Below are 23,507 nucleotides of genomic sequence, written 5' to 3'. Positions count from 1 at the left end.
TTCTTGCTGCAGATTAGTGTGACCCCTCTGAAATTGTTACAGACCACAGCACATGTGGATCAGGAAACACACTTGCTGGAAGAACTGTGCAAGCTACATATTCATAAACAGATAACATAAATATAAACATAAGATAAATATAAACATAAATATGCAGGTGAAAGAAGAGTTGATTACTTTCCTCTAATGCACATTTGTTGGTGTCAGTTGTGCCAAGGCCCATTTTGTACCCATGTGTCAGGAATGTGTCAACCACTCACACATCCTCTCTCTATTGCTGCTTCCTGGTAATGTGAAAAGACACCCAAGGGGTAGCTTCACACATGCACTTACTATGTTCAAGCCTTCAAATTTCTTATGTTTCCCACCATGCACACACATTTAGAGCACCTATTTCTGCTATTCCATTTGCTTGTCCAGTGCCACTGAAAGCATCACCACCCAAACTGACCATCTGGACATCTCGTGTATCTTGTCTGGATGGGCCATGTGCATGCGCGCATGCATACACACACGCGCGCGCGCACACACGCTCTCAGGAAGATTTGTAGACATGGAGATCCAGTATCAGTAGCTCTATAAATTCTAGAAAGAAACTAAACAGGAAACAACACACTATTAAAAAGATCAAAAACTTTATTTTTCCCCATAAGACATATTAGAGACCATGTAAACAAATGAAAAAAAAATTTTTTAAGTCACAAATCAAATCTTACAATTTGCAAGCATTTGAAGATTAGAGTATTCTTTAACTCTCCCTCCCAAAGCCAAACAAGTATGGTCAGTTTTAACATACAACAATGTCTGAATCCCAAATACGTTTTGTAAGTTACAAGAAGTCTGATGTCAAGGGTAAGAACTTTTTAATTCAACAGAACGCTACACCTTTGAATTAAAAACAACCACAACAACCACACACACACACACACACTTACTTTCAAAACCCAACAAAGACAAAACAAAACATAAATATCAAAATTAAAATTCATATTAGCACCACCTTTGGTCCAAGCAATGAGTAAACTGGGAGATGACAGTGAGGTACAGTTAGTTATCAAGTTATCTCTGCCTGAGACATATTGAATAGTATACTGTGGTTTCACATTGCAAAAACCTGGGAATAAAATACGTGACTGCAATCTGCACTCTCAACAGTCCCTTATAAAGCCTGTCTTATAATTAGTTGTATCCTAAGCAAGTTAGAAACCCTACATCCCAATGAAACTAATGCAACGCAAGTTAATCATGACGAACGTTCTTAGGACACAACCTGATGTATGCATGTTTATTAAGGGTGACCAAATAAATTTGTCATTCTATGTAAAGACACCAAGATCACAGCAGGTGCTTGGCTTAATCCCCAAGTGTAGGTGTGCACAATATGAGAGCTGTGCCTCAGCATCTCCTAGTATATTACAAGGGATCCTGTAGGGCACATCTCAAATTCCAATTGCTTGTCTGGTGCCTCTGAAAACATCACCTCCCAAATTGACCATTTGGGGATCTTGTAAAGTTGGGCTCTGTGTGTATGTGTGTGTGTGTACATGTGTGTTCTTAGAAAGATCTTCTTACTATCCAGAATCCTATGCAGTATGGAATGTTTTCTAATCCAGGGATTTTGTTTTGATCCAGAATTTGGCCTAATAGATGGTATTTCCTTCTTTGGAGTGCCACCTCCACAGTTAGTCCACTGTTCTACCCTCTAAGGAGCACACATTCTGAAAGATCTGAAGTGACATTAAAAAAATATAGCAAAGACACTTGTCTCACCCCACCAATGTTTTGTGGGGTCAAAACATACACAAAAATGTAGTTTCCATGTGAAACAGACAAATCAGTTAATTTGTCAAGCATCATTAATGCCAGATGGTTGCTGGATAAAACTCAATACGGAGCTCCATGCCTTTCAGCTTTCTTTCTTTCTTTTTCTTTCTTTCTGCATCTTTCAGTAATAATCAAGTATACAGATGCCAACAACACTATCACAGAACAGATCTGTCAAAGAAGATTTGATGATATTTTCCTATGAATGTGTGTCTATAAATCAGTGTAATGCACATGTCCCCAATTCCAAATGTAGGAACTTTTAAAAATCTGCTTACACCACTCAAATATAAACTGATCCATCTAGGTGTGATGTGTATGCATTTATGTTGATTCGACACCACTACAATTCTAATTAGGTTAGAGTTAGGCATCTACTGGTGAACACACAGGCTGGGAATTTTGGCACAGGCACAGGCAGCCTCTTTTTGTCTAACAGGTAATGAACATGTCCACAAATATATCCTGATGTGTAGGAGAGATTCATATGCATTATAGGTCTTAAGGAGTGTTCAAAAGACTTCTGACTATAGATTAATCATCCTGGAGTAAAAGACAGCCTTTTCCTAACTCCACTTTCAGTCACCATCACAGAACCGAATCACCAGTTCACATGCTGCTATGGCTAACCTGTATTTCTGTTTTCAGATTATTCTAATCATGATAACGATTCACATTTTTAATCACTCAATTCTTAAAATAATCAAGACCTTTTTTGTAAACAGAGGACAGTATATTTAAAAAAATCCAAGTAGGAGCCAAGGTAGATCTAACAAGCATTGCTCTTTACTGACATTTTGTTTTGGTGTATTACAGATTAATGTGGTATACTGTATTTAGACCACCGTATCTCCAGAGTCACCATTACAGAAATGGTGGTACTAATTGCAATGCAATTTAACCACAATTGCTCTTTCTTGTAAGAGGTGCACTGATTTGAGCACGCAATACTTGACCCACATGGCTTTTGTCAGTGACAGTGGCAATGTAGTCTTTCAGAAGCCCATTTACTATACAATTTTATTTTATTCCAATATTTTTCTTTTAATTCACTGTCATCTTTGATAAGGAACATAAGACTAGGACAGTACTGTATAACATTTACTTCTTTTAAAAATCCATTTTTGTTTTAGCTGTACCAAGGGCTAAATTTAATAAAGTTCAGCTCTGAGTGTGATATCCAAAAAATTAAACCATCCATTTATGGACAGTACCCAGCACTATTAACTTCTTGATTAGCCAAAGAGCTTAGCTGATTCTTAGACATTTGCTCTCCTTGTCTTAACCCATTTTCTTCCTCTTCTGGTATGGACCCTTTATTTTCTGTCTCCAAAATGCATCCCACATCGATTCCCTCCTGAATCCTTCCTTACAAACAAAAAACCCCATATAAAATACTCAGTCTTCAACTTGCACTGCCACAGTAACCAATCCTGCTTCAAGAAAACACCTTCCTATTGAAACAAGTTACATCCAACACAATTCCCCTGCCCATTTCTATCACGCAGCTCAGGGACCACAACCACACATGCTTCACCATCACTTTACCAACATGCTCTCTCAGACCTCTAACATTTTCCTTATGCTAGACAACAATTAAAAGAGGATGGGACGACAAGACTCTACTACTTGGAAGATTTCTAACAAATCAGAGAGCAAAAGCAGCCCATTTTAGTTGTCTTAAGTGTCTAAACACCTTTTGTTATTGCTTTTTTTGCAAAGCTAGCACACCCTGAAGGTAAGTTTTAAAATGATGGAAAATGTGAGATTACCAGCTGGGTCGCTCTCTTTTTCAAGACAAGCAGACCCCCTTGGTTAGAGGCTCGCCTAAACACAACATAGAATATGCCATCATGCCAGCTTCAATCATTCTTTGAGCTTCTCCAAGACCTCCCCAAGATGTAGAAGACTTCTTGCAAAATATAAAAATATTACATACTGCCTTACCTCTTTGGATTATGAACTTCAGAATGTAGATTTCAATCTTATGATGATACATTAAAACTGAGCTTTGACAATACTGGGAGACACTGCTGAACACAGAGCAATGGTACATTTTAACACAGAAATACACAAAAAAGCACCCACAGTGTCAAGTCAAGTAATAAAATTGTATTATTAAAAAAAACCTATTCCCATTTTAAATTGTTCTGAAAAACAGCAAAATCTATTCCTCTTTAGTCATGATCCAGTTATGACTTTTGACCATTACTAAAGTATTACAGTCTCCCCTCCATCTTTTGGATTTTGTAACAGACAGGAATCTCAGCACAAGACAGCAGTGGCTATTGTGTTGCACAGGTGGAGGGGGGAAGTGCAAGCACAAGGACAGTGTGAAACTTTTAGTCAATTTTGGTTTTAAAGAAATAATTGCACTCACTAAAAAAATACAATAATGCTGTGTGGGGCCAGCCCACCTTGTAAGGCATTGATTTAAAGGAACCCATTTACACTGAACATGTGTTGAGCCTGAGAGATCTTATCACATTTAGGAGGAACACCCACAACATTTATATTCCAAATAGGAGCCATGCTCACAACAGGCTTGCAAAACATACTCATATAGCAAGGATATTAGATCAACACACACACACACACACACACACACACACACACACACACACACCTTATATATGCCCCTCCAAAAATGAGGGATCTCTTAATTGTTCGCCAAATGGCTCTGCATTTATTAAATGCAGAGACATTGAGGTTGAGCAACAACAGAAGGGCCTGCATAGGAAGCTCTAATTCACTGACCTCCAAAGACGCTGGAAATGGTCACAAATACAGTGCTTGATTTAAGGATTAACCCAAAATACCAACACCCCAACCCTATGATGGACAGAGATGGTAGATGATAGAAACCTTGGCATTAAATGCCAACAGAAACCTTGGCATAAGAACATGAAGCCCATTTAATTATTTTAGGACTTGGTAAATCTTCAATATATTTATCAGTGATCTCTGTACATCTACCAAGAAAAAAACAACCCCATATCCTTAAAGTAAAACTAAGCAAAACTATTTACAAAATAAACTCAAGCTCTCCCAATCCGTACCTGTTAAATTGTTATATTATGTACAGTACCCCTGATTTAATTGCAAACATGTATACCTAGATTTCCTAGGAGGCCTGGATTGTGCCAGATGGATTCTTCTTTAGCAGCAGAAATTGAGTTGCTATTTAAAATATAGTGTTACGGTCAGCAGTGTAATTCCCATTGCTAACTTCTTTTATGTGCCTGTAAAATTAGAATTTCATGAAGCAAAACACAGAGGATCTTCTGAAACTAAAGCCTGCAGCTCATGGGACTAATTGCTTAAAAAAAGAGAAAAAAACCACACACACACACACACACACACACTGCAAAATCATCAGAATGTTCCTACATAGGATCTAGTTACGGAATTAAACTGAAGAAGACCAGTCTGGTGTCATCACCCTTAAATTTTGTTGCTACTACAATTGCAATTCCAGATTAAGTGTAGGGAGGTATTTTGTTCAGCTATACATTCTTGAGTTGAAATAAGATGCCTGCTATATTTTGTGTCAACAAAGCTCAGAAAGATCAATTTAAGAATTGCGGGCGGGGGGAATTATTGCTAAAGAGAAGAGGGCATTAATCCAGTAGGATACCTCCCAGAGATAGTCATTTAAAGTGTGTGTAATGAAATTAATTACTTAGTGAAATATAAGCAGCTCAGGTTTAAAAAATCAAAAGCTTTGCTTTAAAGAAAACAACGATCAACAGCAAATCCTATTTTGATGCAAAGCAAACCAGTTTCTCTAACCACCTCATTCTTTAGCTAGCTTGGTGGTGGGGAGATTTCAAAAATGAAACAGAGCCCAAAAGGGCCGGCCAATAATTGACAGAGAACTTTCCAACGGTTATCATCAGAAAAGAGATGAAATTAGAATTGCAGCAAAATAAATATCTTCCCCTTCAATGGGCTCAGTTCTTAAAGGCACTAAATACTACGCTATCATGAGGTTATTTGACAAGATGTACTTCAAGCAGGTAATTAATCTTTTTTGTATTTAAGTACTTTGCTAACAGACAGCAGCATCTATTCCATATTAAACGATAGCAGCTTTGTTGAACAAAATGTATGTAGCTGAACAAATAATTCCCTAAGAGAGAAAATTAAATACTGTGTATTGGGGTGGGAGTGGGGAAACTGAACAGCTACTGTCAATGTTCACAAACATTCCTCACACTTCTGCCTGAATATGATCCACCCATACAGCCACCAAACACAGCCATCATAAACTCACATTTGCAGTCTGTTTGCACCAGAAATCCTCCTCATCAGTTGCTCATTCACTTCCTTCTCAATCCCCACTTCTTTTCTAAGAGTGCACAATTGAATGACAAGATTTGAAAAAGAATCACACTGTGCTTTCCACTTCACATCCTGGATGAGGGGCCTGTTTCTTCTTTCAATATTGCACATATCCTCTCATTGGATTTTATCTTGAGAATGCAAAATATTTGGGAAGAAATATAAACAAATACAACAGATAAATTTAAATGAATGAACTAGCTAAGGAGATCTAAACTTAAATACTATTTCTATCTTTAAATGCTAATAATATGACAATAATGAATGCTTTACCAGATTCCCTTCCATTTCTCATAAATGATAGAAAGCAGTAACACATTTCTAACAGAGAAAAGCAATGAATATATTTTACAATAAAATATGCCACACTAATATCTTAAAGTAGTTAAACACACAATTTTATAATGCCTTCGTCAAAATGTTCAGTGTTGCTACTGAGGGAAGCTTTTGGAATTTTTTCATTAGGGAAAAATTAAACTCTTTGTTGCTGCCATGTAAACTTGAAATCCATATGCACAGTTTTGCCTGTCTCAGAATCTAGGCCTGAATTAGCTGGTCTTTGCTCTGTGTAATGCTACTTGTCACTTGTACAAAGGAGCATTTGAAAAGTGTTCATTTGAAAACTAGTTTGAGCTCAGTCAAGGCTGTGATCCTGTGCATATTTGCTGGGAAGTAAGTTTCATTGAAATCAATAGGACTTAATTCCTTGCAAATATGTTGAAGAATCCATATGCCCATTTTTTCTTGTTGCAAAGGGGTGGGTTTGGCAAAGACATCAGCCACAGGAAAATTGGGCCAGGCACCAAAGAACGGTGAAACGAGTTCCAGAAGCCCAGGCAAGCGTTGTATTTGTTTTTCCTCAACAATCCCCACCCCATACAATACGGCAAACTATTCAGAAATGGAGGAAACTTTCATAAGCAATTTGAGATATGGCCCCTGGAAGGGTGTGTCGGTTGTTCAAGGGAACTTGAAAGAAATTCATTGGGCCCCTTGCAGAAGTCTAAGCAGATCCTTGGATCCCAGCCTAGCCTTTCTAATGTATGGTTTAGCAGGCATCAAGATTCAGTTAGGCACAGTTCTCATAGAACAGAAGATGAGGCCTGTATCTTAAGTGTACCATGTCAGATGCTAAGTGGAGGCTTACATGTCTGAATGTTCTACTGTACACACACAAAACATTAACATATTCTATGTACAGGATTGTTTGTTTTTCTTTTTTTAATTCTGTAGATCATTCAAGCATGAGAGCTCCCACTTGCAATCTAAAGCAGTGTAGTCAAAAAGGTACAGTTTGCCATCTCATCAAGAGAACTAGGCCTGTTATAAAGGGCAACAAGTATATGGAAGCTGAGTCAAACGATAATACGTTTCAAATGTAGTGTTCATTAGACTTTAGAAAAATGGCAAAAGTATATTTTCAGGCATTATATAAAACCGCAATAACGAACTCAGAAGTGCTCATTATTATTAAAGTTGCAGTATACAGCAGAACAGTTTCAAATTTATGGATTTTGTAAAAAATTTAAGCTTTGTGTTGATTTTTCCTATCTCAATCATTTCTGTTTCTATATTTTTTTCCCAAAGCATGGATGACCAAGGCAATCACAAATGATGAGGAAGAAAATTAGAAGCCACTCCTCCACCCACAAAAGGACACTCTGACTTCACAAAATATTTTATTCAGTAGGCTCCCTAGAGAATTTTTAAATTGATTAATAATCTGAAAGTACTACAGATGAATTTTAAAAATGATTCAGTCATATTTAAAAGATCTATTTTTAAAGTCACCTGGGTTTTGACACCACCACCACCCCAAATCACAAAACAGAAGACAATTTTTCTCCAAATACTACAGCCATTTTTGAGGAGGACTTGTATATGTTGGGAAATATTTTTCCACAGGGAGATAATTAAGATTAGTCACTTAAGAACAGTTGTGAATCTAGACGGCTCTGCAAATTAAATGCTCCAGTTCATTTCTCCTCCCCCCTAAGTTTCCTATATGAACTAACACCTACAGTCTCTGGGGGTGGGTGGGGGGAAAGGATACATTACATGCGGGAAACAGTGAAACTGACTATATTACGAAGGTGCTTGCTAGTTTTCTTTACTCTCCACCCGTTTCCTTAATTTGAATCATACTTTCATATATAATGAATTAAGCTCCAGGCTACTCTAATGATGCCTAAGAAGATTAATTTCTTGGTGTAGAAAATAAGATGTAGAATCCAGAATGACAGCTGGACACAGAGCGAAATGAGCTAAACTCAAAAGGCAAATTTGCCACTCATCCAAAATTCTGTTCCCATGTTTGCTTTCTTTTTTTTTATTTTTAAGGGCATTGTGAATTGGCTCCTGAGCACTTTTGTTGGGCCAATCGAGGGTTGGCTATTTAAGATGTGAAAGGCCCGACTGCTTAAGCATTTTTATAAAGCTTAAGAAAAATTCTTGGTAGGCAACTGGTCTCTACATAATGAGAAAGAAACCATTATTGTCCGGTAATACCCACATGTTAAGTATGGAGCTGCAAAGAATGCATGTGGTTATATGGGTGGTAGTGACATACAGAGACAGAGCAAAAAACAAACAAACCCCCACATCTCTCATTGAAAAAGAAATGGGCAAGTCATACAGTTTAAGATGCGGCAGTAAATAAGTTATTTTCATAGAGGGAACTTGGAGAAGCATCTTTAGAACTATCAATTTAGCATATGTTGATCCTCCATATATGTTACAAATGGAGAATGGCTGATCGTCATAAATGAAGTGCAGGGAAGCACCAGAATACAAAATGGACATCTCAATTAGTACCCTAGATGTATTTAGCACTATACTATTGGGTGGGGGTGGGGTGGGGGGGACAAACCACCTTTCCCGAGATCTTGTGATCTCTGTTCAGGATCAGCTCCTCATAGGCAATTCTTCAGGACTGTACATATTTAGGCACATTGCTGGCTGTTCTCCCGTTAGAAGTTTTTGTCCCTTTCCCTTGGCAGAAATTTAATTCTTGCTAACTGAATCTATTGTATTTTGAGAGTCCAAAGGCTCAATGTAAAGATTTTGGGAGCTGCACTTTTAGCTCTCCCAAGAGATGATGGCATCTTTAGAACAAACTGTATAGTACAATTTTTAAATAATCATAAATTATTTTAATAAATAGGTGAACTTCAAAAAATGATAATTATATACTGCACCTTTAAATAATGCACTTGATTTTCTGCATTTTGGTTTAATTGATAAAGTGCATTAATTCAAAATAATGAACCACTTCCTTATCATTATTGTTAAAAAATAAATCATAAACATTAATATGAGTGGCTAAATCACTACTATTAGTACTGCAGTCTAGCAGATTACTCTATGTTTTGCTCTATTTAATACTGTCCAGCAGAAGAATACAATACTTCTATTTATAATCTCACAGCAGCTCTGGCAGTCCTTTAATGGCTGCAAACATTTGAGTAGAACTTAACAATGGAGGGAAGCAACCAACACTTAGAGCTGCTAGGCCTCAGGAAGAAAAGCTTTTAAGATGGGTTTGGCTGCTTAGGACAAAATCCACACCATTTTTATTTGCACTAGAGTGTAGATAACCATCTTCTCCCATCCATGTTTCTTGGAGTTCCACAGGTCTGTTGTGTCCCCTCTTTCCCCAAATTATCCCCTTTTCCATGCTGATTTAACAAAGAGCAGTAGAACAGAGGGCAGGGATCACAGACTTAAATGGTGTCTTAGAAGTTGCAGAAATCAATTCCTTGACCGGTGTCATAATTTAATACAAGTAACACACAATTTTTTAAAAAAACCACAAGACAAGAATCAAGCAAGATTTGTGTAATTTTGGGAAAGAAATAATATCTCTTTATAACATATTCAATATTTAATTATTTGGAAGTTAATCTCCGTTTGGAGCGAATTAAAATCTCCCTGCCATTTTATCTTCCAACTGGTTGCCGGAACATGAAAGTTGTCCATCATTCCGTCTAATGCTTGCAGTGAAACCCACTGGGTTCTCTTCTTTCAGCACACATAATGCTGAGCCTCAATATGATGACAAACTCTTGTCCCATCTCCAATATTCTTAAGCAAAGGCTTCTGGCATTTGTTTTACAATTATAGGGTTTTGAGGCACTTTGAACCCCAAGCCTTTCCCCAGTGGTTAAATCTTTTTCACATGTCTCCACAAAGTGTCACACTTTAAAGTCTCTGAAACCATAAAAAGCAAGGAGGGGGGATGAGGATGAGTGAACACACAAGAGTTCGCTCTTCTTAGGGAGCACTTCTTGGTCTAATAATGCTCTTATTCACTTAGTCTGAAATGCTCAGGTGCTCTCTCTGAACTCCATTACAAAATTAATGTTCAAATGACTACAACATGAAGAGTGTTTCCTACTGTGTGCTCTTAAACACAATGTTTAGGACTTAGATGTCCATAAGCCAAAATGACAACACCCCCCGCCCACCGCCCACTCCACAATATACAGACTAAAAGACTGTGCAGACTGTAAAATCCATGGCTTTTTCCTCCACCCTCCCCCACCTTGTAAACACAGATGCTTCTGAGCATGTTTGGAAATGACACTTAAATGCAAAGCATGTCCTGTCTCCCCACTTGTACTGAGGCATGCAATCTATTATTTTCAATGTTATTAACCCAGGTCTAAACATATTGCTTTTGATTCCAATCTTGGTGGGCAGATAGATACATACAACTCCCACAATAGCACCCCCTCCCCTGCATTTCAATGCAAGGACAATTCTGCCATGTGTAATTGGGATACATTTGTAATATCACCCCTCTAACCAAGTGCACAGGGAGCATACACATACAGAATCTGCATGTGCACACAGAGGCTCTTGCACATGCAGGGCATAGCCGGATTGGGCAATTCACTGTGATGCACATGAAGCTTTTTAAACAGAAGTGTTCACTATTCTATTCCATAAGAAAGGAAATATTTTTAATGCACATTGGGGGTTCAATCCATTTGCAGAAATGCATTCTTCCCTACATAGGAAAGCATGGGAAGCACCTACAGTACACAGGACCTATTATGTGGAAGCAATTTCCAGTCATTTCTGCAACATTCAGGGCCAATTCAACACATTTTTCTCTGTGGGGTGTATCGTGATTATCAGGATGTGTTGTGCAAAGAAAATTCTGGGTGCTGGTTCTTGCTTTCACAGAATGGCCATGTGCAGGGAGAAGCCCCATCCCAACAAGGCAGCAAGAGCACGGCTGCAACAGGTGGGGGACTAATGGGTCTAAGGAGCACAGCTTCAAGAGGCACACATAATTATTGGAGAAGGCTAGGCAAGGTGGTACAAGCCTTTGAAGCGTCACTCAGGGCAAAAGAGATGGCCCAGGTTGCTTGAGAAGCTTCCTTTTCTCTGACTAAGGCTTATGCTGCCAACCAGTTGCTCAGCCAGTCAACTCCTGACAGGCCTTGAACAAAGGGGGAACAATTTGTGCAACAGTCTTCCCCTTCTCAACTATGAAGCTTCCCCATGCTCATATATGGCTTTGCTACTGCACAGTCCATGGGACTCTGAACAACTATCAGTTCAAACTGGGGTATGTGGCAAAAACTCTTGAAGTAGTATCTATATTGGTTGTTCAGGAGCCTTCAAAAGCAAAACTTTACATCTTGAGACCGGTGTGCACAAAGGGTGGGTGGGTACAAAGCATAATTTTAGTCTGTTTACAAACACTTAGAACCACGTAAGGTTTTAGTACATGTCAAATTCCAAGTTTTAAAAAAAGAAAGAGAAAACCTAACCCTTTCCCAACAGGCAAAAGATGCAGAGATGCAGAGAACACCACAGGAGAAGTGCACTGTGGATGCCATTGGGATGAATTGGGCAATATATATGATAGAGTCTGCTACCAACAATGCATAGTGAAAAGGCTCCAAGTCTTCAAACAACCATCGGGCGAGAAGATGCAATGGCTGAGGGTCAGAGTAGAATTTCTTGAAGGAGTTTCCCCACTTGCTCTGCACACTTGAAAAGTCATCTTGGGGGAACCATTAACAGCTTCAAAAACACTTACACACATTCCACATGGAAGAAGTGAACTGGCTGAAATTTTTTAACATGTCCAGGTTTGGCACCAGACTCCCTACCATTCCCAAATGAACACATAGGTTCAAAATATATTGTGAAAGGCACACATTTGGTTTCCAATTATTACAACCAGGACAATGGGATAATGTACCCTGTTGTACACAAATTGTGAATGACTTCATCAAAAAGGAGAAAGCGTTCTTTCGGCTGCCTTTTCTTGATATTTGCTGGACAAGTTGATTCCTTTAAACACAGCACACTTTCAAACATGCCAAACTTTCTGTTCAAAGCAAAGCTCAATTCAACAGTCACTTGTACGTTCAATAAAAGGAAATGCATCTCTCTATCTTTCCCTCCTGCCATTATGGCGGCGCCATATGTACACCGTAGAAAAGTATAAATTAGAACATTTAAAGACATTGCAACTCTAATTCTTTTTCTCCAAATAATTTGAGGGTACCCAGCCTTTAAAAGGTTTCCCACTATCCATGATCTGACAGTACCACCAGCCATTTGGGTTCCTTTCCAGTACCTCCATACAGACACCTTCCTGAAATCCAGCAGTTTCTTCATCCCCCTCATAATCTGCAATGGAGATGTAGATATCCTTAAGGTTATTGTGAATGAACTGAGATTTCTCAATGGGCTTGGGCCTGACTGTAGACACTGGGATTCCATTCCGCTCAGTAGGCAGGCAGGTGGTGCTTTCGGACCCCTCAGAACCCAGTCGATCAGCTTGTTTCATCTTAGAATCACTCATCTGGGATTGGTTAGTGCTGAAAGAAGAATTACGGCGTATTGCTCTCAGGTGGTCTGTGGCAGTAAGAGACTCATTCCTACGAAGGGAACAAGACAGGTTATTATCCTTTGGTGGTGGGGAGACAAACACTGACTGGGGCCTCACTGCTAGCTGTCTAACTCCATTGCGCAATTTGACAGACCCAGAGGTTTTGGAGAACCCACCGGGTGGTTTGTTGGGAATGGGAGGTGTTGCTCTTTTGTTCTGGTTAATGGTGTTCAGTGCCTGGACTTTCTTCTCTATCTTTTCCAAGCTATTTGATTTGTTTTCATTCCTTCTGTTCCTGGCCAGCGAAATGTTTGTCTCATTGGCAGTGGTTTCTTGTTGTTGGTTATCAGAGGGAACCAAATAGTGAGAAGGAGCCCAGCCTTCTATGTCTCCATATTTCAAATACCACCATCCACTTGCTTGTTTTTCTAGCACTTCCACTACTATTCCTGCTGGGAAGCTGATCTCAGAATCTTGAACTTTCTGGTAAGAGTCAGTAGTTATGTAGAGACATTTTGAGTTGTTTTCATGCTCTGCCTTGCTTGACTGGCTGGAGCAGAATATGGCATGGGAAGAAGATGTGATGAAATCTGCTGAGCTTCTTCTCAAGGACTCTTCTGGGTTTCCAGAAGCTGTCTGAGGTGGACTTTCAGACTCTTCACTTCTTGAACCTTTAAGTCCACCTCTGAGTTGTCCAGTTGGTCTTAGCTGATGCCGTAAAGTACTGATGTCCATTCTTTCTTGGCTTTGAGAGTCTGCTTTGTTCAGGAAAGGTTTTGGCCTCACCATTGGTTTTGCTCTGCCTGACATGGTTTCCCCAGAATCCCGCTTTATGCCTGACTTGGGCCCACCACTTAAGCCAGCATCAGAGGCTGACCTTGGCTTTGTTTCCTCGTTCCTGGAGTAGTGAGGCTTCCCAATGTTTGGCGGAATGCTCTTGTCATTTTTTGGTTTCAGGAGGGAGGATTTAGGAGAGACAGAACGTGGAGAGTTTCTTTGGATCAAAGACAATGAGGAACTTCTTTGAGAATCAGAGTCTCCACTGGATTCTTTGCTTGACAGAGCATCTTCTATGTATGGTCTGAATCCTTCATTTTCATAAATTGTCTCTTCTTCATGGGCCACATCCTCAGAAGACTCTCCAACTCGGAATGTTGCCCTTTGGAGGGATGACACAGGTGAAGGCTTGGATAGCTGGAACATGCCTTTTTCTAAGTTGCCATCTTCTCCCTGGCTTAGCTCAGATTCTGAGTCAACACCAAAGGCAGGCACATCATACTCTGGCTCTTCATATTTTTGCTTGTGTGGGGAGTCCTGAGCATCTCCTGGAGATATGGTTCCAGCACCTGTTCCTTCTTCAGAGTCTTTTGGTTTATTGGGAGGTGCTGGGGGAGGTACTTTGGGTCTGGTCAGAGTACTAGTCCGCCTGTTTAAGTTGGGTTTCTTCCTTTTGTCAATGTATGATGCTGGAGCCCAGCCTTCTTTTTCACCAATCTGCACATACCACCAGCCACCTGAGTTCTTATCAATAACCTAGAAAGATTAAAGAAAGTCATTACTTTGAAGCAACGAGGAGGACACTTAGAAAAAAATTAAGCCAGGCTAGTGTCTGGTTTCTGCTCAGTATTCTACAAGCATTCATTTAGGTCATTGTTGCCTTCTCTAGGCTTACCTCTGCCTTTTGTCCTCCATGAAAGCTTATTCCATCAGAAATACAAGACTGGAACTCTGCAATTGTATAGTATTCAACTTCCACGGATGGTGGCTCAGGGGGTTTGGGTAGCTGGAAGCCCTGTGGAAAGAGTGTGACATCTAGATTAGCTTAAAATTGAGGAAGGAGAGAAGATTGAAGTTCATCATTTAGAAAACAAATAAATATTGATAAAAACAGCAATCCTATACTAACTCAAGAAATGTTATACCTGTACACTTACGGAGAGCGTGACCAAAAGGCCAGGACCAGATATTACAAAGAAAGTTCATAAGATGGACTTTCTGGCTATTACTGGGCTGGAAAACATCATCTAGGTATTGCTAGTCAAGTACAAATTTAGGTTCACCACATTGCTTATATTATCTCAATTCTATTATTTTCCCTATATGTCCAAATCAGTACAATATCTTGCCTAGATTTCAAGCCTTTATTACTACTATTTTTCTTTTTAAGGGCAGTGTAGTTGGTGAAAATCAGGGAAATGCAAACCTCACCTAGTACAGAGTAGGATTAGCATGGCTTCTCTTACCTTTTTGTATTCTGAGCAATGAGAACAAAGCACATGCCCTGACTGATGAACAAGAGAAAGGATTTTCTAATTTGGCAACTGAAGGAGAAGGAAATGACACTTCTGTGTCAATTATACCAGTAATTTTGTGCTCTCAATCAGAATCTTAGCATCTATCTGTGGCTTGGTCTTGGTCTGAATCAGGGATGTGTGTAAAATTTACTTTCAGTTGGTTTTCACCTTAGATGTTACTTTGGCTTGTATAAGTGTACTTATATTTCCGCTGCCACCAATTATACAAATGAAGCCTCTGTAACTCAGTTCGTTTCTTTACCCCGATAACATGGCTTTGCAGATGTGAGGAGGGTTTGTTACAGTCAGATGTACTTTAAAACAAAAGAAGAATATTTATTTAAAGATAGCTGAGGTTTGTTTATTTCTCTAATGATTAGCAGGGCAGAAATCTTGCTTGGTTACAAAGTAGATGATTTGAACTTCTCATAGCACTTACTTTACAACAGTATATAAGGCTTTTCACCTTTGAACCCCATTCCTTCCCAGAACTGTATTTCACAACCTACAGGTCTTTATTACAGATTGTCCTAATAACCCAGTCCTTTATTTTTTTAAGACTGTCTTATCCTTTGAGTCTCAGAACAACCCCCCCTTTGAGACTGTTCCAACCCAGACCCAAATCCCCACTTTCACTGAACTTCACTTCCAACTCCTGTAACTCTCTAACTGCCTCTTTATGACTGACAGCTCCAAAGAGTTCTAAGACAATTTGCATAAAAATAGTCCTGCACCATTTCATTTCATCACACATTCCCCCCCACTCATCCTTGCTTAGCACTATCATTCACATCTGGATGATGTGTCTAAGCAAAAGGTATGTCTCTTGCTTAACTTTTAAAACATCACACAAACCATTTTATGTAACAGAATAATTTTGCATTGAACACAACAAGTGTTCTCTTTTTTACTTACATAACTTTTCTGGATAGTGCATCTGCCACAACATTCTGTTTACCTGGAATATGTTCTGCTACAATACATAACAATACAACAATCCATACCAGTAACAGATTTAAATACCTATATACACAAAGAGGTGTTTAAGTCCATTGCAAACTTCAAACAATGCAGCATCAATATCCATCTGGCACTTTCTGTTGCTATATAATATCTCCTTTACTAATCTGGTGCTTTAGGAATAGGAATTACACACAAGGATACTTTAAGATCTTAAAAGGCTTTCTGACCATACGGTGCCCAGTTCACCTTGTTTGGAAAATGTTTCTTTGTTAATTCTGTGAGATGTGCTTCCATGGTTTCAAGATGTGGAAGCGTTCTTTTAGAACAATTTTCAAGTCCCACAAAAGTTTTCACTTGGTCTTTGCTACTTCCCAGTTCTTAGTTGTACCCACCCTATTCAGTTCTTTCACATTCTCGTCACTGGCTGTAGATACATCTGAACGGTCCAAATTCATTTCAAAAGGTACTTTATTCCAAAATTGTTACTACAGACTCTTTGGCGAAATAAGGCTTCAACATATTTACATGCACAACTTTAGGTTTTCTATTGGAGTTTTCCAACTTAACCACTGCAAACTCCTCTAACATCTGCAAACTCCTCTAACATCTTCTGTTCAACTTAAGGTCCTTCCCATGATGCCTTTTTTGGGTAATGTTTCCAGGGAAAGAAATACCATAACTTCATCCTTTATTTGAAATTCCCTTGATGATTCCTTTTCAGAATTTCTGTTTCCACATCCAGAGGTGGTTTTTTAAAAACTGGCTGGGGTCATTCTCTAAGCTGGGGTTTTTAGCATGTATGATCTCAAGCCTCAAGTTCTCTAACTCCATCTGTAACAGCTCTTTCTTCATCTGAAGTTACAGTTTCTCCACGATAAGAAACTGTAACCCCTTTTCTTCAAACTGCAGCCCATTCTTCGCAATCTGCAACATTTCAGCTTTACTATCCAGATGTTATTTCTTTAACAGTAATAACTGTTCTCTATCCTTGCATTGTTACACCTCAGCTTGTAGTTTATCTTCCTCCAGCTGCATCTGTACCTCTTTTATCTCTTCTTCTTTCAACACTTCTTTAAATTCTGAAATGTCACATATCTCTGGGATATTTTCAACAGGGGTGTCAATTTCTTTAGGATGTTCATTAATACTTTTCCTCCTAAGTTCATCTGCTCAGCTTCATTCAAGCTTTCTACATTAGTTTCTGGATGGATTACTGTGGCAAGAGGTTCCTTAGACTCTTTGGATCTTTTGAGATACAGTGGCAAGGGGTTCCTTAGGCTCTTCTAATAACCTTTCTTGTTTTTTCTTGGCACGGGTTACACACATTAATTTCTGGATCTATAATGTCTGTCAAATATAAGGGGTGCAAACTGAGCCTCTAGCATGCCCACTTCATATAAAGCTCTTTTTACAGACACTTTGCCATGGATATGGCAATTTTTTTTTTAAATTTCCAAACCTTTAACATAAACAGTTCTGTTTGGAATTATATCTTCTCTACCTAATCAGAATGGAACAATGAAATTGTAGCTCCAGTATCAACCATTCCTAACATTGTTTGCTGACCAACCACAACAGATTCTTGTATGAAATTAATCATTTCATCACAGTTGGTGATTAAAACACCACACTGAGTACATCAGATTCTGACTTTACTTGATGAGATCTCTCTGATTGAAAATCTATTTTCTGTCATGACAGGATTTCTTAACACAACATTCAGCCTTTACAAGTTGCTTCTTTCCACAATTGAAGAACACTACATCACACTCAAATTTTTAAAAATAAGGCTTTGGAACACTGCTCCATTCTCCTTTACAGGAGACTCACTCCCTTCTATGGTTCTTTAAGAAGCCTACACAATTTGCTTTGGGTTTTTTTTACCTCAGACCTGTTTACTCCCAAGGGTGATTCTTCTCTGTTTAAAATTAACTGATCTGTAATCTCTGCTGCTTTGTTAACCATTTCAGAAGCTAGATCCTTTAATTTTCAGTTCATGAGGTAACTGACAAGAAAACTGATCAAGTCCAAATAACTCTAATACCTTTTCTATTGTGTCAGCTTTAGCCCCTTCAACCCATTTACGCAACCACTGAAGTAATTGAGTGCCAAACTCAATATAGGATTTACCTGCTTTTGGCTCTAAAGTTTAAAACTTCTTTCTAAAAAAAACCAGGTCCTATTTTAAATATTTTGTACACAGTTTGTTTAAATACTCCATTTGAATCTGCCACTTCTTCAGGAAGATCGTTACCGTTTTCTGCCAACTCTCCCTTTACTAAACCTGGAATAAACTACATGTAATCTTCCTCTTTCAAACTCCATCTCTGCTGCTTTTTCAAATGTAGACAGGAACTTCATACAAGGAACTTTAAGAGGGTGCTTTCCAGACTGTGAGCTCTATAGCAGTTGTAGGTGGTGTAAAATGCTTTGGCTTGTCAGAATTGTATTAAAAATGGAAATAAAGGGTAGAAGCCATTTGCTGCATAGTTCATGGTTCAGCTGTGGCCATTTGTATTGCCATCCATAATGACGTGTTTTCCCGGTAGGGACTGTCCCTATTGCTGGTAAGAATTGCTCTCCATGGTCTCCTACTGCCCCATTTTGGGCCAATAGGGTCACAGAGGAGGCAGGGAACAATGACGGGATGAGGCTTTTCCTGCCTGTTCCCCCCCACCTCGTGGTGGCTTTGTGCAAAGCCACCTGCAGGGAAAGCTTTTTTCTAGCTTGCACAAGTCTTTTCTAGTTTGCACAAGCTTAACGATTCCTTGCCATGGCTGACAATTCATTTTTTTAAACTAATTAACAAACTCACTGGTGGAGGCTAAAAGAGGAAAGGAAGAACAGAAAGAAACTATCACAGAAATATAAACAGAAATATAATCACAATAGGTTTAACATTAACAGAGGAGAGAGAAGAGTGAAAAACAAATCAAAAGGATTAATTGCAACATTGCACAAGAACACCTAGGAAAAATTATTATTATTTTTTAAAGGATCATTTCAAAAGCTGAGAAAAAATTAAGATATTGAAACGTCAAATTGCTGAATACATTTCACATTAACACAGTTAGTACAGATGCACACCCAGAATCTGTAGTGAAACAATTCTAACATGTAATCTGGAAAGCGCCCAGGTGTATATGCTGTAAAATATTTTGGTGTTACTCTCTCTTGTTGAATCTTTAACTGAAGTAATTCTTTTTCATGTTTCTTTATTCATCCTGAGCCCTAAGCTCTTCAATTTCCAAAGACAATTGTTCATCTTCAAGTAATCTCTGGGCTTTTTTCTCCTTCAGTTCCTTATGCAGCTTTTCTTGATCAGCTACTCTCTGGGCTTCTTTCTCTTTCAGCAGATGTTTTAAATACTCCAAGTATTCCCCACTTGGCTGACTTTGGGTTTCATGTTCTTTTAAAACTTCTTCTTGAAGCATAACCTGTTTTGTGGGAAGCATTTTCATTTCTTCCACACTGGTCACTGGCTCCTTCATATTGTAAGCCCCGTTCCTCACACTCTTTAATTAAGGCAGCTTTGCTCATGGTCCAATACTTAGTAGCCATTCTGATATTTTCTTCTTTTTTTCTGCTTTCTAATGTCAGTTAACTATCTGCTTTTTACTTTTCAGTTGTCAAGGATCCTTTCCCTCACAACGTTTACCTCAGAATTTATTCATGTTTTATCTGAGTGATCTGCCTCCCCTTCAATATTCGTATATCCCACTGCAAAAATCCACCACAATGTGATATTTGGTCTGAGTCAGGGATGTGTGTGAAATTCATTTTCAGTTGGTTTTCACCTTAGATGTTACTTTGGCTTGCATACATGTACTTATATTTCTGCTGCCACCAGTTATATGAAAGACTCCGTAACTCTGTTGGTTTCTTTACCCTGATAATATGGCTTTGCAGACGTGAGGAAGTTTGTTAACAGAAATCATTCAGTCAGATGGTACTTTAAAACAAATGATGAATATTTATTTAAATATGTTATCTAAGGTTTGTTTCACTGCTGATTAGTAGGGCTGAAATCTTGCTTGGTTATAAAGTTGATTATTTGAATTCTCACAGTACTTACTTACTTTACACAAAGTGTATAAGGCTTTTCACTTTTGAACCCACTTCCTTCCCAGTACTGTACTTTACAACACACAAGTCTTTATTACAGACTGTCCAGTCCTTAATTTTGTAAGACTGTCCTATCCTTTGAGTCTCAGAACAACCCCTCTTTGAGACTGTTCCTACCCAGACCCCAATTCCTACTTTAACTGAACTTCACTTCCAACTTCTGTCACTCTCTAATTGTCTCTTTATGAGTGACAGCTCCAAAGAGTTCTACGCCAATTTGCACAGAAGTAGTCCTGCACCATTTCATCACAATATCCATACAGTATCCCTACCACATTTCAACCTTTGTGGGACAGTCAGTCCATCCCAATTAAAATGCACTAGCAAGATATCCAGTTTCCATGAAATGGAAGGCAACAAAGCAGCTTTGCAGCAGAAAGGCCAACTTTTTAGCAGATAAGCTTTGCACTGCTGTCTCCCCACAACACACAGCCTCTAAGACTTCGAAATACCAGTGCAAGTTTTTATACAAGAAAGAGGGGGATAGCTATTTGGGTCAAATTTAATGCCATTCAAGCTTTAACTTGAAAGCTGTTCATTTACAGTGTCTAAAATCTTTACATTTTATTGAAGATTTTAAACTCAATCCTTAAAACACTTTTTAAAGAATCTAAATTCAACACCATTACCAGCTGTTGCTAAAACCATACATATATTCCACATACTTTTCACAGCATCACATCCTTCATAAAAAGGGGAGTTGAGTGAAGAGATAAATGAGATAAAAACCACTCTCTTCATTTGATGGTTTATATTATATTATATTATCTAGACCAATGCTCTTCAAAATGGCATTCCATGGGAATGAGAAAGTCCAGGCCTGCATCATGACAGAGGTAGTGGCAGCAACAGTAAGTATTTTAAGAACAAAATGGGCTCAGTAAATTAAAAGAAATAGCCGCTTGCACGTACTTACAAACTACAGTCTTATGTATGAACCAATGCAGAGACCGGGGTTGGGAGAAAATATGAGAATCCATTCTATAGTACAGATGCCAGCTGTGGCTCAGGAATCCCATGTCACTCCAAATAGCTCTTGGCCAATTAGAAATGTAATTTAAAAGAATCCCCCAATGTGTGCAGATTTTAGTAAAACAACAGAGGCTAGCTCTTTGCTCTTCCCATTATGATGGAGCCAGAGGCTAGACTGGAGGAGGGAGAGAACAGGTGTAGGGACTGTATGAGGGGAGGAGATAAACGTCAGGGAATCCTAAGACGACTGCTGATAAGGGAAAATACATAGCAGCCACAATATGGCTGTTTCACAGAAAGTGTATAGAGAGGATTTTGAAGTTCCTCCACAGGTGCTTGGAGGATTAAAAAACTAACAGGGAAATGTATTCTTATCCTAAAACCACAACCGAGAGACCAATTACAACCCATGGGAGGAACCCAAATAAATGTTTTTCCAATAGCAGAGTTCAATCTTGTTGACATCTGTGGCTCACCCCAAGAGCTATGTCTACCACTTGTTCTCAGCTGAAAATTCATCATAGGGACTAAAAATTATATATCAGTTCCCCCAAAGCACTTGACAGGTGTGGTCACATGTAAGTCATTGCTTCTCACCTTCTCAAACTTCCTGGGTAAGAGAGACAGACGCTCAAAGTCTCTGTAGACACGTGGCCTGGGACATGTGGCTCTGTAGACACGTGGCCCACAAATGTCACAGAGAGAGCCCATAGTAACTCAGTGGTGGATGCTTTGCGTGCAAGAAGAGCCATGAGAAACCAGTGTCTTAAGAACAGAGCCCCAGAAAGCTAAATCTAAGAACAGCTTCAGAGGTCCCAAGGAAGAAGCACAATTCATGCGTGTGTCTTGTTTGGAATCCTTGAAGCTGCTTTGAATCTTTTGCTTTTGTATCTTCACAAACCCCAGGTTTCATCATCAGGACAAACTCCTAAATACTAACTTGACCCCTCACAAATGACAAAACAAATCCAAGAATGAACAGTTTCCTAACCTAAGGGAGGTAACGATTCCCTCCACTTAGCATTAAAATGGTTAAGAGGTGTTTTGCTTGTGGAGTTCTCTCAAGTTACGTGTAATTATAGAAGACGTTAACACTCACCAAACTAGATTCTCTTCTTGGAGGAGGCCTGGTTCTGAGATTTGGAGAACCTAGTGAGAGAGGGGCGGGAATTGGATCATGCTAATCAAAGCCTGCAATTTATAGCTGTAAATAATCTAAAATTATAACCAGTAATACAATACATTTAGACTTCAAGGCACAGAAAACTCTGCCAATATTAGGGGTGTGCAATTTGGGTTTTCGGTGATTCGGTTAGGAACCCGAACCGAATCACCCCCGTTCTGTTCTGTGCCCGAATATGGGCTACCCGAATCACCCCTGATTCGGTTCGGATTGGGATTAAATCCGAATCTGAACCGATTCGGGTTAGAAAAATGGGTCCCAGGGGCAAAATCATGGGGTGGGGTGGTAGTGCCCAATGGGTGGAGGCTACTACCCAAATTTTAGGGGGATTGGGCAAAGGGCTGATTTTTGGGGAATTTTTGAAGTTTTAGTGTCTTTGGGGCAGTTCGGGGGCATAGCATGGGATCTGGGCAAAAAGAGTGGGGTGGAGTGGTAGTGCCTAATGGGTGGAGGCTACCACCCCAATTTCAGAGTGATTGGGCAGAGGGCTGATTTTTGGGGAATTGTTAAAGATTACGCGTCTTTAAGCTTTTTCCTCATAAGGTATACATGGAGCTTTCAGCAGCCCCATAAGTGCACTTGGGGGGGGTGCTGGGGAGGCCCAGAGCGAGTGGTGGTGTAGTGCACATAGGGTGCCAACCACCCCCATGGGTTTCTAACCCATGGGGTACAGGGTTCTGTTGTTTCTGAGGTATTCTGAGTGTGGATTCTATGATAAGCAAATTAGAGTGGATTCATGGTGTTTCATTGAAAATCTCATTTGCTATCATAGAATCCACACTCAGAATACCTCAGAAACAACAGAACCCTGTACCCCATGGGTTAGAAACCCATGGGGGTGGTTGGCACCCTATGTGCACTACACCACCACTCGCTCTGGGCCACCCCAGCACCCCCCAAGTGCACTTATGGGGCTGCTGAAAGCTCCATTATTATACCTTATGAG

The 23,507-nt window shown here is 39.3% G+C and overlaps 2 protein-coding genes across 8 annotated transcripts in view; one reads left to right on the top strand and one right to left on the bottom strand.

Annotated features, from left to right (window-relative positions):
- NEURL1 (neuralized E3 ubiquitin protein ligase 1) overlaps positions 1-23,507 on the top strand; it is a 265,752-nt gene that overhangs the window by 228,864 nt on the left and 13,381 nt on the right. The window contains exon 6 of one of the 3 annotated variants that reach the window (XR_008320097.1): positions 21,179-21,257. The exons of 1 other annotated variant lie outside the window; for it this stretch is intronic. Coding sequence is in view for 1 of the 2 variants with exons in the window: in XM_053311884.1 (XP_053167859.1) it covers positions 21,179-21,237 (59 nt within the window). In the remaining variant the exon portion in view is untranslated. Of the gene's footprint in view, positions 1-21,178; positions 21,726-23,507 lie in introns of those variants that run through there. One more of the 3 variants, XM_053311884.1, reaches the window with a different exon arrangement.
- The window catches only part of SH3PXD2A (SH3 and PX domains 2A), a 439,126-nt gene continuing 416,232 nt past the window's right edge, over positions 614-23,507 (bottom strand). For all 5 annotated transcript variants that reach the window (XM_053311873.1, XM_053311875.1, XM_053311874.1 and 2 more), the window contains 3 exons: positions 22,478-22,527; positions 14,697-14,816; positions 614-14,557 (listed from right to left, as the gene is read on the bottom strand). In XM_053311873.1, the coding sequence (XP_053167848.1) occupies positions 12,665-14,557; positions 14,697-14,816; positions 22,478-22,527 (2,063 nt within the window). In that variant the 3' untranslated portion in view covers positions 614-12,664. The remainder of the gene's footprint in view (positions 14,558-14,696; positions 14,817-22,477; positions 22,528-23,507) is intronic.

Source organism: Hemicordylus capensis, chromosome 3, assembly GCF_027244095.1.
Source record: "Hemicordylus capensis ecotype Gifberg chromosome 3, rHemCap1.1.pri, whole genome shotgun sequence".
NCBI classification, from domain to species: domain Eukaryota; kingdom Metazoa; phylum Chordata; class Lepidosauria; order Squamata; family Cordylidae; genus Hemicordylus; species Hemicordylus capensis.
Note: the sequence above shows the minus strand (reverse complement) of the source record. Positions and strands in the feature narration are given on the sequence as shown.